We start from the raw sequence: 13,091 nt of genomic DNA, 5'->3' as shown, positions 1-13,091 counted from the left end.
GCTCTTTTCTAACAATTAAATACTTCTCTATCATTTAATTATTTATATAAAGTAATTTGTTTGTATCATTTGGATAATATACAACAATAATAATGATAAAAAGGGACTAAAAATTCTCAAACAGTAAAAAAATTATCATGATATAAGTCATGAAACTTCAAATTAGTCCTAAAATATATCTTACAATCCATATCTTTAAGTGCATTTTAGTGTTAAGGTAAACATAAATATTTTTAAAGATATATATAAAGATAAATATATTAATATAAATACACATTATAAATCAATACATAATTGCTCAATAAAAATAAAAATACGAATAATTTAACAAATTTCTGCAAATGAAGAACCTGATTTTTTTGCAAATCAGAAACAGCAGAGCCACTTTCTCAAACGTCCGACCCCTATGAATGATTTCGTCTCGCGCCTCCTCAGCTCGCTCATTCGGAGTTTTTGCTAGAATAATATTTTGTACTAAATTAATGTTTAATCGTTTTAAACTTCAAACCCAAATCAACATGGCGGCAACGTCATTGAAGAGCATAGCAACATTTTCTGAATCTCTGGCAGAAATTTCCAAAAAATGCGACATGTTGTTGTAGTTGGCAACCAACTCACCGTACGAAGTTGGAATTATTTTGTCAACTTTGTCGCATTTGTTGCCTGGGGGAAAACAAGAGCATTTCCTGGCATAACATTTTTTCTCGAAAAATTAACTTGTAAAACAAAACAAAAAATCTATAAAAAAAAAAGCGAAAGCGTTTCTTACCAACCAGCACCAGCATGTTAAATTCATCGTAAAATCCTTTATCATACATTTCCGTCATCCAGTGAAGAAGATAATCAAAGGTCGGCTGCCTTGTGACGTCATAAACCAAAATCAGAGCGTCAGCGTTCAAATAGAAGCTTGGAGAAATTGAATGCAAGCGCCCTTGTCCTGCATTATCCCAAATATGCAGCTATTTTAAAATTTTTAATAATTTTCATATTACATTTTTTAATTATTTTTAACCTTGACAGTTTCGTCTTCGACTTGGAAAGTTTTCACTGAAAAATCCGAAAAATCTATACTTTCTGTAGAATGGGCCTGGTCAAGCTGGAGGACCTCCCCCTTTATTAATAAATAAGTTTCAAAATTAAGACTCAATTTGAGGCTCACGTACCTGAGTAAATCGCTGCACCAAACTCGACTTGCCAACACCCGAATCACCGATTATAGCGACTTTGAAAATGAATTTCCACTCGTCCATAATAAAAGTTTCCATTTTATCAGAAGAAAAATCACAAGAGGGAAAAATTGATCTGATCTTGTTTGAAGTCGCTGAACAACTGCTACTCTCGGTGCGCATTTCTCTTTTATATCATTTGTTTTGAATTCAATGTGAGAAACACTAATTGAGAGGACAAAGTCTAGTTTACAAACAGACGATATGGATGTTATTATTATTTATTATTGTTGTTGATTGCTTGTCCAATTTTATTTGACAAAAATATTTTTGTATTTATTGCGAGGTTACATACTAAAAAATTGTTAGTGCCTACCGAACGGTCAAAGGTCAATTGTGGCAATGACCAATTTAATTAAAAACAAAGGTACAAATCAAAAATAAATATTATATAAATCATGATCAAGACAGCAATAAAACAACTATAGATATAGAAATGAGGGAATAAATAAAGTAAATAAATATCCTCAAATCTTATTTTCAAAAATCAAAAATTTATATTTGAAAGTATTTTGGCAAAAATTGAAATTTTAACCACATTTGGTTTGACCGGGTTAATAAGAAGTCCTTAAGTAGGATGTACTGAGCCCGATTAAATTTGATCAAAATTGCTCACAATCAGTCTGCAAGAAACATGCGGTGAAAATTATGGCGAAAAGATATGAGGGGCTTGCTTGACCTTTTTTCCCCCGATTTTAACCACGTAAATGGTCAGTATTTGACTCCAGAGTATAACAATCAGCAAAAATCAAACAATGCACCGATTCCAAGATTAGTTGCGCGCTTTTTTCATTGATATTAAAATTATATAAAATATAAAATTAATATACAAATTTTTTCACAAGGAAAACAAATATCCCCCTTTAATGCCACTTGTAACGAAATATTTAAATATTTGCAAAAATATACTATAATCTTTATTCTCTCCTCATCGTAAGTCAGCCCATGGTCCAAGTCTCGAAAAGTGAGGGCAGATGTTGAGCAACAAGATTGACGGCGCACAACTTTTCAGTGTAAATAAGTTTTATTTATTTGGCGCCTCTTCCCGTCCTGTTGCTGCCTAGCGCGACAAAATGTATACGGAATCTAATGCTTTTTGCCAAGTCGGCTCACGGTGCAGAAAAAGTTTCGGGAGGCAAGTGAGAATTTCCTTGTCAGCCGCGTGACACCAGCTTTTTGGTCCGGCTCACAAAAAGGAGCGAAAAACTCTTGCTCGGACGGTGGAGCGGAACGAACGGACGCAGATGGAAGTGGAATTTTTCATCCTTTGTGGGCCGCGAGGTGTTAATAGAGTCTAACCGAAGGATGAACGAACACATCACCTGCGCGTCTCTTCTCTCTCCGTGAAGAATATAAGAAAAGCTGACGCGAAACAATGCGCCCGGAGAGAGCAGCACAAAAAAGTGCCCAGCCAGCCGCGGTGAAATGAATTTTCCTTCGTCTCGGACCGCCGAGGCTCATCATCAGGCTTCTTCTACCGCGTCCTATTTGTCCGCTTTTTGATTTTATACTGAATAAAAGAAATTAAAGGAAAAATCTCACTTTTTGTTCACTTGTTCACTTTTGTTACAGTTGAATTGAGAATTTGAGTTGAAAAAGGAATACCTGCTGGGAATGTTAAAAGGTTAATAATTTATTAAAAAATATATAAATAAAAAAAATTACAAATTTTATAACGTTTCAACAAAACATAAGTGAACTCATATTATAATAATTCATTGATATGCAAACTTCAGAGCAGAGATCTATATAATTAAATTGAAAAATTTCAACACGACTTAATACTGAAAAGGATGATAAAAGATGATGAAAGATTACCTTGAATTAGTTATACATCTTCTTCAACAGTGAACTGAATTTAATTAATTTAAACATTGAATTTTTAATTTAAATTACAATTATGACAAAACTATTTATAATGGATAAAATGTAATAAAATTATTTTAAAATTATTAAAAAAATATTTAAATTTAATATAATATCCAATACGGTTTTGAAAAATTTAAATGATTAATTAATAAGCATATGAACTTTAATTATTTGATGAAATTCAATTTTAATTTCAAGGTTAACTTATGGTGATTTGAATTTAAAATTTGGCTTTCCTCTATGGGTTTTTTGTGAGTTTATTGTTGAAGACAAAACAATATCCTGCTCTACATGATTTGGCTGTGGGCTGCAGCCATAATTCATGAGCTGTGAAAAAAAATAATCTAAAAAACCCATCGAGGAAAAGCCGAATTTTAAATTCAAATCACCATATTTACATCTTGTTTAAAATTTAACAAAATTAAAATAAATCTGTATGTTATAAAAATTGCTTGTTTATTCTATTTCACTCTGTATTTAAAATAAAACTTTGATATATATTCATTTTATTAAATCCAAATAATTCATTCCAGTGGGTATTAAAATTACCTCTTTATTAATTTAGATAAGTATTTTCTATTCTTTTTGTTCAAATTCTTTCACTGCTTAATCTAGAATGAAGGGAATAGTTCATAAAAAATTTCCTTGTTGACTTAAAAATCACCCAAATGAGCAAAATGTGGCACTTTTATTTAGAGTTTCAAATACAACATAATTTGATCATCCTTCAAATTGCGAGGAAATTCCATAAAAAATGACTTTTATGAGAATTAAATCCACCACAAATTTTGGTGCTAAATAAACCAAAAGGGAAGTAATATCCCATCTCATTTTGATATTGCAGAGCACTCTAATACAAAAATCTGCTCATCCGATATTTGGGCGAATCTGTCATTTACGTTGGTGGAAAACCTTCCCGATGGCTGTCAAGTTTGCGGCAAAAAGTTTTCCTTTTCCAACGCACACGTTCGTGCACATGTGCTGCGGATGTAACAGGGCCAAAAAAGAAACATCATTATGCTTTTTTCGTGCGGTTCTACCTCTGCGGTCGACACACGGGAGGATTTTCTCCAAGGCATTTGCTGCCTATATAAATAAGGAATGATCCCACGTCATCGTTATTATCATTATTTCATTGTTACGCACTTTGGTATAGAAGAGGAAAAAAATAGTCAAGCTGCGGCTGCCGGCAAGGAAATTTATTTTTCCTCCGACGGACAAACTGCCTGCTTTTTTCAACTGCCGGAATGCATTTGTAACTCAGCATTCGAGTGTATGTATTTTTATATTCGGGTGGAAAAGTGTCGTAAAAAGAGAGGCAGCAGCTCTCCATAAAGTGGGGAAAGATAACACCTTGAAAAGTGTCCCCGTAGGGACTGCGCCGCCGAAAAAAAACTTTTCGCTCTTTTTCTCCGACTTTTCTTGTTGGAGGAAAATTCTTCCGCAGCTGCGAACGCCAAGGGAAAAGGAGTGTGTAAATATTTTGGCTCCCGACGCGGCTGACTAATTTTCCTAATGTAAGGAATGACAGATGCGAACCGCCATCCCAGACGGTGCCTCTTTTCAGGCGTTTAGAACTCTGATTTTCCTCATTTTATTTATGGATATGGATGAGTGGTGCTAAAAATGGAAGCGGCGAATAATAAACGCTCCTCGCACACGTTTAAAAAGTTCTTTGTTATTTGTCATGCTGAAAAGAAATCATGGTTTTTCACCCACAGCTTTTGAGTTCAAACAGTTCTATTTCAGGACTTTTTTTTAATTAAAAACGGGTATTTTATTTTAAATATTATTTTTGAAAAATATAACAATATTTTGACAGATTCTAGAATTAAAATAAATTATTTATAATTTTCTTTGCTTTATTGGTGAAATTAGAAAGCAGGAAAATTCTAGCAGGTTTGGTGCTTATCCTTTTGCTATTTAACCTTACCTAATAATTTATTTGATTTTTAACCATTCAAATTTTTATATTATTTTCTTAATATTTACTTATTTAGTATACAAAGAGAAAATATTTATCCTTCGTATTCATTCTTAAATTTATAACATTAAGGTAAGGTACCAAAGCAATTTTACACATTATATATAAATATATTTTTAAATACATTTTTTTATATACATATTGCTATAAACGGCAAAAGATAAATTATTGAAATTTAGAAAGAATTAAAAAAAGAATTACAATTAAATAATTATAATGAATTAAATTGGTAAGAAAGTTTTTAACTTATTTATAAGCTAATTAAAACATTTTAAAAAGTATGAAAAACGTAAGAATGCATACAAATTTTGCTTACAATTAGATATAAAGAAAAGCTATATATTATAAATTTAAACTAATAACTTTTGTTGTGAATTTTTCAAATTTATGAACACCTGATATTGGCTTTGGAAAAGGCAATACATGAAAAAATTGTAATGATGAAAATAATTTCTGAACATATTTTAAATATATCTTTTCTGATAGAGAATTAAAAAACATCTTTTATTAATGAAAATAGGAAAAAAATGGTCAAAGGACAAATTCTAAATTGAGATGTGAACATTCGCAACAACAAACATTAATCTTGTGAGGTCAAAAGAGAAGTGACGTGAGTTGCTTTTGTGTTCCTGTGTGATTATGATTATTGCCCGAAAGCCAGCGCAAAGTCACGGCTTTCTGAGCAACAATCAAAAACATAAGGAACCGCAGAGAGATTGCTGCCGTGTGGTCCTGATTTCGTTGCTCGTCTCCTTTGTGATTTTTCCCCGCTTTCTTGAAAATCTCCTTTCGGCTGCAGGCGCCGAGAGAGAGAAAAATCCACTTTTCTTTCTTCCTTTTTGTCCACGTCGCTTGGATAATTTGTTGTATGCCGTGGAAAATGAAAAGAAAAGTTGCTGCCAGTTAAATTATGAGGTGCAGTCTCGAAGACAAAGTAGTCGAGGCAAAGGGAGCAGATAAATAATATAAGAGGATTTGGCCTCTCTTGAGTTTGAGCAAATTTCCTCCCTCGCCGCCGCCCTCTGTGCCCGTCACGTTTATTTATTTTCCAGCAAAAGCGAAGCGAACAAAAGAGCGCCCCGTTGACGCTTAGATTGCGTAAAATCAATACAAGTGTGATGGAAACGAAGACTTGAAATAATTTTGGGGGCGAAATCATCCTGGAAAGTTGAAGAGGAAAGTTTTAAATTTAGATAAAGTAAAAAAATCAATACTGTATTTTCGGAGGAAACACACAATTTATGAGAATGGAAGAAAATCAATGAATCACAAGAATGAATCAATGAATCAAAATTATTTACAAGTTTTATTAAAGAAATAATTTACAAAAAAAGACTTTTAATCACAAAAGGAAAAGAAATCAAGGAGTAAAAAAATTATACATAAATCAATTTAGCATTTTTAATCCTATATACTTTTAAAAAATAAATGCAAAACTTCGCGTTCATCCTTGAGAAAAAGAGTTTGCAAAAAAATTAAGAATTCAAAGGTATTCTTGAAATAAAAACGAGACAAAACAGCCTCACTTAAACTAAATGAAAAAAGACAAGGCTCTCCGTTGTGTTTCATACATTTTAATGGAAGGCGTTCATTCGATTCGGTACGTCGTGTCGGAGGCTCTGACACAAATAACAGGACCACTCATTAGCAGCGCAGGTGCCACAGCACGGCGATGGATAAAAAAAAATCGAACGTCCGCTCCCGAGAGTCCCATTCTTTCTTCTCTTCTCCCTCCTTTGCAAAAGAGAGAATGAAGCCCTAGTTGCAAATTGGAGCCGACGAATTCCGGGAAGAATGAAGCAGGCGAGCCCTGCTGTGTGTCAATAGTGTGGGGGGAAGGGGTGCGCGCAGCACAAATTTAATTACCCAAACGCAATTAAATTAGGGCTGAGTGATAATAAAACGGCAGCCGCGCGAAATGGATGGATTTGGGAAATTGCGCGTAATGGAATTTCTGTAAAGCGTGCTATGCAAATGCGAGGGGGTTGAACCAACCCTCTCTCTCGTTCATCCTCGCCTCGATTTTATGGCGCAAGAGGCAAAAGTGACGCTCGAGAGTCGACCTGTGTGCTCACGGCTTTATGGCTTTTCCTTACTACAGAGAAACGACAAGACGTGTGTTTTCTATAGAAACGGGTGATTTTACGGCGCGAAAAGGAGGCTTCAAGTATTTTGTGGTGATTAATACGAAAGGTGAAATCAAGCTTAATTAAGACGGCGAAGACTGTCAAAGTGTTTACGGCTCAATTAAATGACGTAATAATTGATTTTTAACTAGATTCCATCTTAAATTTTAAATTTAAGTAGCATAATGAGGAAGAAAATTTCATTTTGCGAATGTTTAAGAAATTTAATAATATGGAAAAGCAGAAAAACATGAAAGTGACTGTTAATTTAAATTAAAATTCAATCCAAAATCCTAATACTAAAATGAGTGCTGTTAATCCAAATGAATTTAATGCCAATTTTTTTACTGACAGTTGAATTATCTTGAGAACTTAATTTCAAAAGAAAATGAATTATTGCTATGTGAGATTCCAGTAAATTGTATTAAATATTAATCTCATTAGTCTGCTGGTTTGAAAGAGGGAGAAAAGGCAACTCTTGCTCAAATCCTCAAGAAAAAAGTAGTAAAGTTCATAAGTTAGGGTAAAATTGTCCTTAAGCGATTAGTTTTCATAGTCAAATTTATTAGCAGCTTAACAAAATTTAAATAATTGTCAATGCAGACAAGGTACTAATTGCTTGGAATTTTAGCTGAAGATTAACATACAGCTCAAGAATTCAACTTCGGCATCTGCAGAAAAATAATTACATCATAAAAATAGTTCAATTTAAAATTGAAAAAGTCTCAAAGTATAATTCTATATTAAATAATTCTATATAATTATTAATTATCAATTCTACAAATTATTTTTTAAAATACAATTTTTTGTTTTTTTTTTCATTCAATATGTGACGTAGTAAATTTCTGAATAAATTTTTCAGAGATATTTTAAAACTGCACAGAATCAGTTCTTGGAATAATCAGCGACATCAGCGTCTTCATCTCATCAGTAACCGATCTGCCTTCAATGAAATTGGATTTCTTCACATTCTCAGAATGTCCTGAAACATCAGCAAATGATTTTCCTTCTAATTTGAATGCCACGTTTTTCCAATAATTTCATCTCTAGCGTACATTATGAGACAGACTGTCATTTTCATATCACAAATTTGAGCCAACTTTGGAGACGGAATTTCCAGGACGGTGGGAAAATTTATGGAAAGCTGCGAGACAAAGGGTTGTGAAGGGCGTGCGCCGTCGTTGCCAATTTAAAAGATTGGCAGTTGAGTTTAGGAGTTGAGAAACGATTTCAGCCCGACATCCCTTGTTATTCGGAAAAAGAAAAATGGCCTTTTCCCGACGTATCCTCAGGCGGTGCTTTTCTTCTTTTCTCCTTTTTCGGGAGAATTGTTTCACAATGCGGGCCTCGCGATGACATGACAGTGCAATTTTTCCAACCGATCTCTTACTCGCTTGGTGAGAGGGAAAAACAACCAAGACCAAAATGCGAAATCCATCAACGGCGAGAGCCAATAATAAATAATCAATTACGGCTCTGGCAAACAGGATTAATAAAAGGGAAATATTTATTGCGGCGGTATGGGGTTGGAATTGAAGGTAAACATTCCGAAATGTATCCAAATAAATCAGCCGGGAAATCGATACGGGCGTTGATGGTCCGCTCTCGGCAGCGCTCTGCTTATAGTTATTTATTTATTATTTTTTGCAGACGTCTTTGTTGGTTCACGTGCGCTTCTCGATTTTGCTTTCCGTTTTTTCTCAGGCGGATCAAGGCGAAATGGGAAATTCCTTTGTTTGCCTTTTTCTCTTCGCCAAGAAATATATGTATATTGCTTTGAGACCAGTAAAAAGTTTCACTCTTTGTGATTTGTGTATCAAAAGAAAACAAATTTAACGGCAAGCGTTGTAATTTTTTTACTTTAAACTTCATTTTTCAATATTAAATTATTTCTGACAATCAACTTATAATAAATTCAACTTTAAATATAAACTGAAATTTTTAGCAGATATGACACTTAATTTCACATGTTTTTTAAATTGACTCTAGACTATGAGATCAAATTAAAAATAACTTTAATAAACTTAAAATCTGTCATTTAAAAGTCCATAAATTATAAGTAAATTTATCCTCTTGAATTGGAATCAAATTTTTTATACAAACGGTTTATTTATGGACTAAAACACGTACCAAAAATTACTTGTGATTAGGCTGTTGAAAAGTTTTTATCAACATTTGAATAATTTTTAACAAATCTATTCAAATTCTTGTTTTTTTCCTTTTAATTCTCTCTCCAAAAAAGAATAATTTTGAACTTTTTTATCTGTTAGTGGACTAAAAAAAAATTAAATTAATTTTCTTCATCAATACACAAATCAATTGAAGAAATTATCATAAATGTAAGAAAAATTCATTTTTTTAATCAAAATTTAACGGAAAGAGGAATCCAAAACAAATACACTTATCCTTGCAAGCTAAAAATGCGAATGTCATTTTAACAATTTAATTAGAAAAATTAAAAAATGACCAAAACAAAAATAGTTATAAATGTTCTTAACTATAAAAACTGCCAAAATTTTTCATTTCACATCAAATGTTTTTTCTTCTCTTAAGAAATCGGTTTGTGGAGAAACAATTTTTCCTTCTTCTTTTCCGCTGCTCGATTTCGGTCCTCCTGAGAGCGATTGTTTTGGCAGCACGAGCGATTTATCAAAAAGCGCGGTGCGCAATTGGCATTTGCAGCAGTTTCCAAAAGTCGGTCGCACGTGTTGGGATTGAAAACGTCTGCACTTTGGTATTCAAAAAGCATACATATTATATCAGAGCTGGCGGTGCCCGAGGGTTTGTGTGCTTGCGTGAAACTTTTGTCATTTCGCCGGCCAAATTGCGGCCCATAAATTGCGTCTCCGCACTGGCTGACTTTGAATTATGATAAAACAGATCGAATATAGGCGAGTTTGGCGGCGGCCGTGTTTGCTCAGTTGGTCCTTGTGTCAACACATCCGAAGGAAAGAGAAAGAGAGAGAAATTGCGTTGCGCAGCCTTTTCGCTCAGCCGGCCTGGCCACTTGCCGCCTTAAACAAACGCACAGTAAATGAAGAAAAAACACCCACCTGATGCCGTTCCTTTTTCCCGTCGACCCCTCGGGAGGATGGTTTTTGTTCGTGCCAAGCTCACCAAAATTTCAAAGAGAGCCGGCCAAAAAATAAACTGAATTGCCGCCAGCAAAAAAATAAAAACGGCTTTTTAGCTTAGAATGGAGGAATGTTAATTTTTTACTTCCTTTTGTATAACATTTCAGAGGTGGAAATAAAACTAATTAACTCTCCAATGAAATTATGTAAACAAATTTTAAAATCTCATTCAAAAAATGGTTAGTTGAAGTTTTAAGAACACAATTTTTATATTTAATTATTGTAAATAAATTGGTTTTAATAATTTATTGTAAATCATGTGCGAAAATAAATTAAACCCTTTTTTATTAGGAAATGTTCAAATTTCTTTAATTAAATTTCAAGGTCATTAGAAATAAGTTAAAAAATTTAAATTCTCACTTTTTGATAGATAAATTACATAATTGTATCGCAAATCTTGGTAGTTTTCAAACCTTATCCGCTTCAAATTTTTCATCTTTATATTTATATCATAAAGTAATGCCATTTTTTAATTTGCTAAATATTTATTTTACAAATAATTATTTTGAATTTTGTTTTACTGATGGAAAATAAGATGAAAAATAGAAAATATGCAACCCCAAGACAGATGTTATGTGCCGGTTGCCTATTTTACAATAAAATAACCCTTAAAATTTATTACTAAAACCAGTTTTGTGAATCAAATTGTACAGATGTTTAGAAATTCAAATCAGCACTTCTCTTATATAGCCGACGTTGAAATATTTTAAAGGAGGAGTCGCTGTGGTAATTTGCATATCATAACAACTCTTGACATACTTGTTGAGTTAACCTTTACTATTTAAACTCTTTTTAACTTTTTCTTTAAATGAAAAAAAAAATCAAGAATATTACATTTTTTTTTTTTTTGGAGAAACAAGCATTAGCCAAATTGCTTTGTATCTAATTGCCAGATTCCAAATCTCTCTTCAAGTAGTGTCGAGCTGATGAATGTACTTGAGTGACTGGTTGAAGGCACAGTTTGGCACTGATAAATTCTCTGCTTGTTGGCGCAGCGGCTCCATTTCTTACAATTAGCGGCGCGTTTGCCCAGCCTGGGCGATTCATTAATTATGAACGCAAAGCCAACTGCGAACAATGTCACTGCTTGCTCTATTTCTATTAGCCATTGAGAGAGAGAAGGCAAGGGAGAGAGAGAGAGAGGCTCCCTCAAGAGCTAGGGGTAAGTGGGTTAGGGGTTTAGGATTGAGAGAGAGAGGTTTGTATCGACTCGCGCGCACGGAAAATACGGCCGTTTCCTCTGCTTCTGCGCCCTCAGTACATCAATAATGAGCCGGGTAAATGTACCACACACACACATACATCTGTTCTGTTCGACGTTTCTCTCTCTCTTTCTACAACGTCAGAGAGAGATTAAGATTATTGACGGAAACCGCGAGCGGTGTTGGGCGGAGAACGCAATGAGAGATATATAAAGATACCCTTCGGGTGTATTTCCGACATGAAATTGTCAGTGACTTTTCGATATTATTTGTCAAATTGATTTTTGCCCAATTATTCATCCGAACGACTCACAAGGGGATTTCGCCGAGGGCCACGCGAAGCGAACAAACTTGGGAATGCGCGCGGGTTTACACATGATAGGGTGACGTCGTCTCTTTCTCCAAATGAGAAGAGTTCATCGGAGATTCTGCCAGAGATTTGGGCGAATATAATATGAAAACCGTTTTATAAATTATGAAGTGCGTATAATGCCTCCAGGACAGCCAGAATATCAAGTCTCAAAGGAAATTAATTTGGGAAATATGGAACGTTTTGGAAAGCAAAAAGCTTGTTTACACGAAAGAGCTGCTTTTGTTAAATATTCATAGGTCTTTGTACCCTTTGTTATGGAGTTCAGATTTGTTGTTCGCAAACTTTTTGAAGTATTTGCATGTTTTTATTTACAGAGCTATGAAATCAACGAAATAAAGAAAACCAACCCATGGAATTTATTATTATGTATTTTTTAATAAAGCATGCCTAAATTTTTTCTTGCTTATTATGAAGAAAGTATAATTTATTCCTGAATATAATAAAAGACAAAAAGGAGAAAATCTAGAGAAAAAAAATTAAAATTATCGAAATAAGCCAAATTTATCATGTTAAACAAGTTTAAGTATGTTTTTACTGAAAAAGTTGAGTAGCATTAAATATTTAAAATTAAAATCTTTTTTTAGTTTTAGATCTTCAGCAAAATTAATTAATTAATTAATTTGTGTAAATCAAACACTTATAATTTGCAGGAAAATTCATTATATTCTAATTAAGAAAAAAACTCATGTATTTAAATAAATCATTTTCAAGGAAATCGCCTGCGAAAATTCCGATCCAATATCTTTTACATTCTCGTCGGCGTCATCTCGAGATGAGGACATTTTATTTGCAGACAATATTGCACGCGCCCGCACTAATAGCAAATAAAATGCGTGTATTTTTCACGGCTCACAGCGCGAACGGCATTTCCATTGTTGTTTGCAGCCCGTTTTGAATTTCCATTTGTGAGACGCACAATGGCCCGCTCAGATAAAATTCCCATTGCCCGGCGATGAATGTTTGTATCTCGACTGCAGCATCTTCCTGGCGAGGCTGGCTTTACGAGCCAAACACGCCATAAACTCGCTCCCCGGTTCTATTTCTCGCCCAACCCTCGCGTTTTAATAACGGCCGAGGAAAAAGGCTGCATTTATATTGCGAATGTACGATAGCTAACAATGGAGGCCAACAATGACGATAGGAGTGAAGGTATGCTCCGGGACGGAATCGGCGCCGG

The 13,091-nt window shown here is 33.9% G+C and overlaps 1 protein-coding gene across 1 annotated transcript; it reads right to left on the bottom strand.

Moving 5' to 3' along the window:
• Positions 1-237: 237 nt before the first annotated feature.
• LOC132192974 (ras-related protein Rab-30-like) lies at positions 238-1,312 on the bottom strand. Its single transcript, XM_059613236.1, has 5 exons — positions 1,164-1,312; positions 1,013-1,111; positions 770-959; positions 509-663; positions 238-456 (listed from the first exon to the last, which is right to left on the bottom strand). Exons 1-5 carry the CDS (start codon positions 1,263-1,265, stop codon positions 367-369), a joined length of 636 nt encoding a protein of 211 aa, XP_059469219.1. The 5' UTR covers positions 1,266-1,312; the 3' UTR covers positions 238-366.
• Between the last annotated feature and the right edge of the window lie 11,779 nt (positions 1,313-13,091).

The sequence above is a fragment of the Neocloeon triangulifer genome, unplaced genomic scaffold, assembly GCF_031216515.1.
Source record: "Neocloeon triangulifer isolate White Clay Creek 2 clone unplaced genomic scaffold, ASM3121651v1 ptg000003l, whole genome shotgun sequence".
Lineage (NCBI taxonomy): Eukaryota > Metazoa > Arthropoda > Insecta > Ephemeroptera > Baetidae > Neocloeon > Neocloeon triangulifer.
The sequence above is the reverse complement of the archived record's forward strand: the minus strand, read 5'-3'. Positions and strand labels throughout refer to the sequence as shown.